General features: G+C 38.1%; 1 protein-coding gene across 1 annotated transcript in view; it reads left to right on the top strand.

The window, feature by feature from the left end:
* Luc7l3 (LUC7-like 3 pre-mRNA splicing factor) overlaps window positions 1-2,099 on the top strand; it is a 30,363-nt gene that overhangs the window by 25,240 nt on the left and 3,024 nt on the right. Inside the window, exon 8 of the mRNA XM_013036730.1 lies at window positions 1,282-1,374. Within this exon, the coding sequence (XP_012892184.1) occupies window positions 1,282-1,374 (93 nt within the window). The remainder of the gene's footprint in view (window positions 1-1,281; window positions 1,375-2,099) is intronic.

Raw genomic sequence — 2,099 nt, 5'->3', positions numbered from 1 at the left:
TTTTTTTTTTTTTTGCTTATGTGGTGCTGAGGAATCGAACCCAGGGCCTCATGCATGCAAAGCATGCTCTGTACCACTGAGCCATCTTTCCAGCCCCAAAGAATATGCCAATTGTACATTAGTAAACTCTGACTTGAATTCTTTATGTAACCTGAGCTGCCCTCAAATTCATAATCCTGCATTGGCCTCAAAACTGCTGAGATTACAGATGCACCCCACTATACCTGGCCATTTGCATTAGTGTTTTTGCTTTTTTTTTTTTTTTTTTTTGGTCATGAGGATTGAAATATGGGTCTGAACACTCTCCCTTGGTTCTACAGCTCAAGGCTAGCGCTCTACCACTTGAGTCACTACGCTACTTCTGGTTTTCTGAGTGGTTTATTGGAGATAAGAGTCAGGGACTTTCCTGCCGTGATCCTCAGATCTCAGCCTCCTGAGTAGTTAGGATTACAGGCATGAGCCACCTGCGCCAGGCTCTATGAGAAATTTTTAATCCTGTTTTCTTGTTAGATTATGTGCTCTGTTCCATTTGTGCCACCTAAATTGGGTCAATTCTTTTTAACAAAAGCTAGCTAGCTTTCATAACTGTGTGAACTTAGAATTGAGTTGTGAATTGCACTGGCTGTCTGCCTAAAAGCAAGAACATTTGTGTAATTTCTGGATAAAGTCTTGAATTGCTTACTTGTAATTCCAGTAATGATGGCACTGTAGAATGTAGTACAATTGTTCTGTTTAAGCCAAATTTTAAGCCAAATAAACTGAGTTAGATTATGGACAGATGCTGGATGCTCTGGTGAGTCTTAAAGAAGAGAAGACTATATGCTTTTCTGTCAGATGTATCTAGAATGATTAGAAATGCAATTATAGTGTTGTCTTAAGCTTTAGGGGAGGGGAGGTCACTTTTAGAAATAAAACAGGTTAGTTGACTTTTGGAAATTCCTTGTAGCCATCTAGGTATTCCTGAGTATATAAGTGATGACTGAAGTCTGGGCTTTGTGGCCAAATATGAGCAGTAGGAGGCATTTGATAATGCAGATGAGTAAGACTATGGTTACTATTCTAGGTGCTGTAATGGAAGCAGTTTAACTCCACAAATGAGAAGTGATTTTCCACACAAAGGTATCTTAATCATAAGCCAGCTTAAGGTTCTCTCTTTGTAAAGAGAGTTTTCATTTAATTCATAGCTCTAAAATCCACCACACATTATAGATGTCCTTAGGACTATTAAGATTTACCATATTTACATAGGACAGAAGATAAGATTATTGGACTGACTACTAGTCCTCTACGGGGCAACAAGACGACTCTTCCTCATTGAAGCTACCTGTGCATCGGAGAAGCCCATAAGGCACAAAGGGAGGACTTGTCCACAAGGTCAGTTAGAGCACAGTTCCCACAAGTGGTCAGACAGATATGAAGCAAGTTTCATATTTACCTACACATTGCTTTGAATAGTTAGCAAGTGTTGGGCTGAATATGCTCTATCACATTGAGACCTTCAGTTCTTACACTTTAATTTAAAAGAGGCCCCTTCCGTACCATACTGTTTGGTTTCCATCCCTCTCTCCCAAGTGTAGTGTTATGTGATGATAATGGCTTTGTCCAGTATTTGAACATCTTTCAATCTTAACAACCTACTGGGTATACTAGTTTTTCTTAGTTTTTAAGGAAAAATAACTTACGCAAAAAATTTCTAGTTTGCTTTATCATTTTTCTGAAGAAATCTTCTGCCAGGGGGATACTTAAGACCAAAAAGGCTAGAGTACATGTGTTCTTTGTACCACTTTGCCTCTTGCCTAAAGTAGGGGAAATAGGGGGGGGAATTGAAATGTCTCTTTTTGGGCAAATAACTCTTAGATAAAGTTGTTGATGTTCTTAGTAAAGCACACAAAGATTTAATTGCTTAGATTGGAATTTAAGATACTTTTTCTTTTTAAAATCAGTTATAGGGGCTTTTCATTGTTAGACCTGCACACTTTGGTTAAAGTAATGAAGCAAGGAGGTTGATAGGAAGTACACTGTTTATAGAAAAGGTAGGCTCAAATTAGGTGGCTCAAAAGAAAGATCTATTTTCTTAATGTTAGCTATAGGATATTTAA

Source organism: Dipodomys ordii, unplaced genomic scaffold (assembly GCF_000151885.1).
Source record: "Dipodomys ordii isolate 6190 unplaced genomic scaffold, Dord_2.0 Scaffold7, whole genome shotgun sequence".
Taxonomy (NCBI): domain Eukaryota; kingdom Metazoa; phylum Chordata; class Mammalia; order Rodentia; family Heteromyidae; genus Dipodomys; species Dipodomys ordii.
This window is presented reverse-complemented; position numbering and strand designations above follow the sequence as displayed.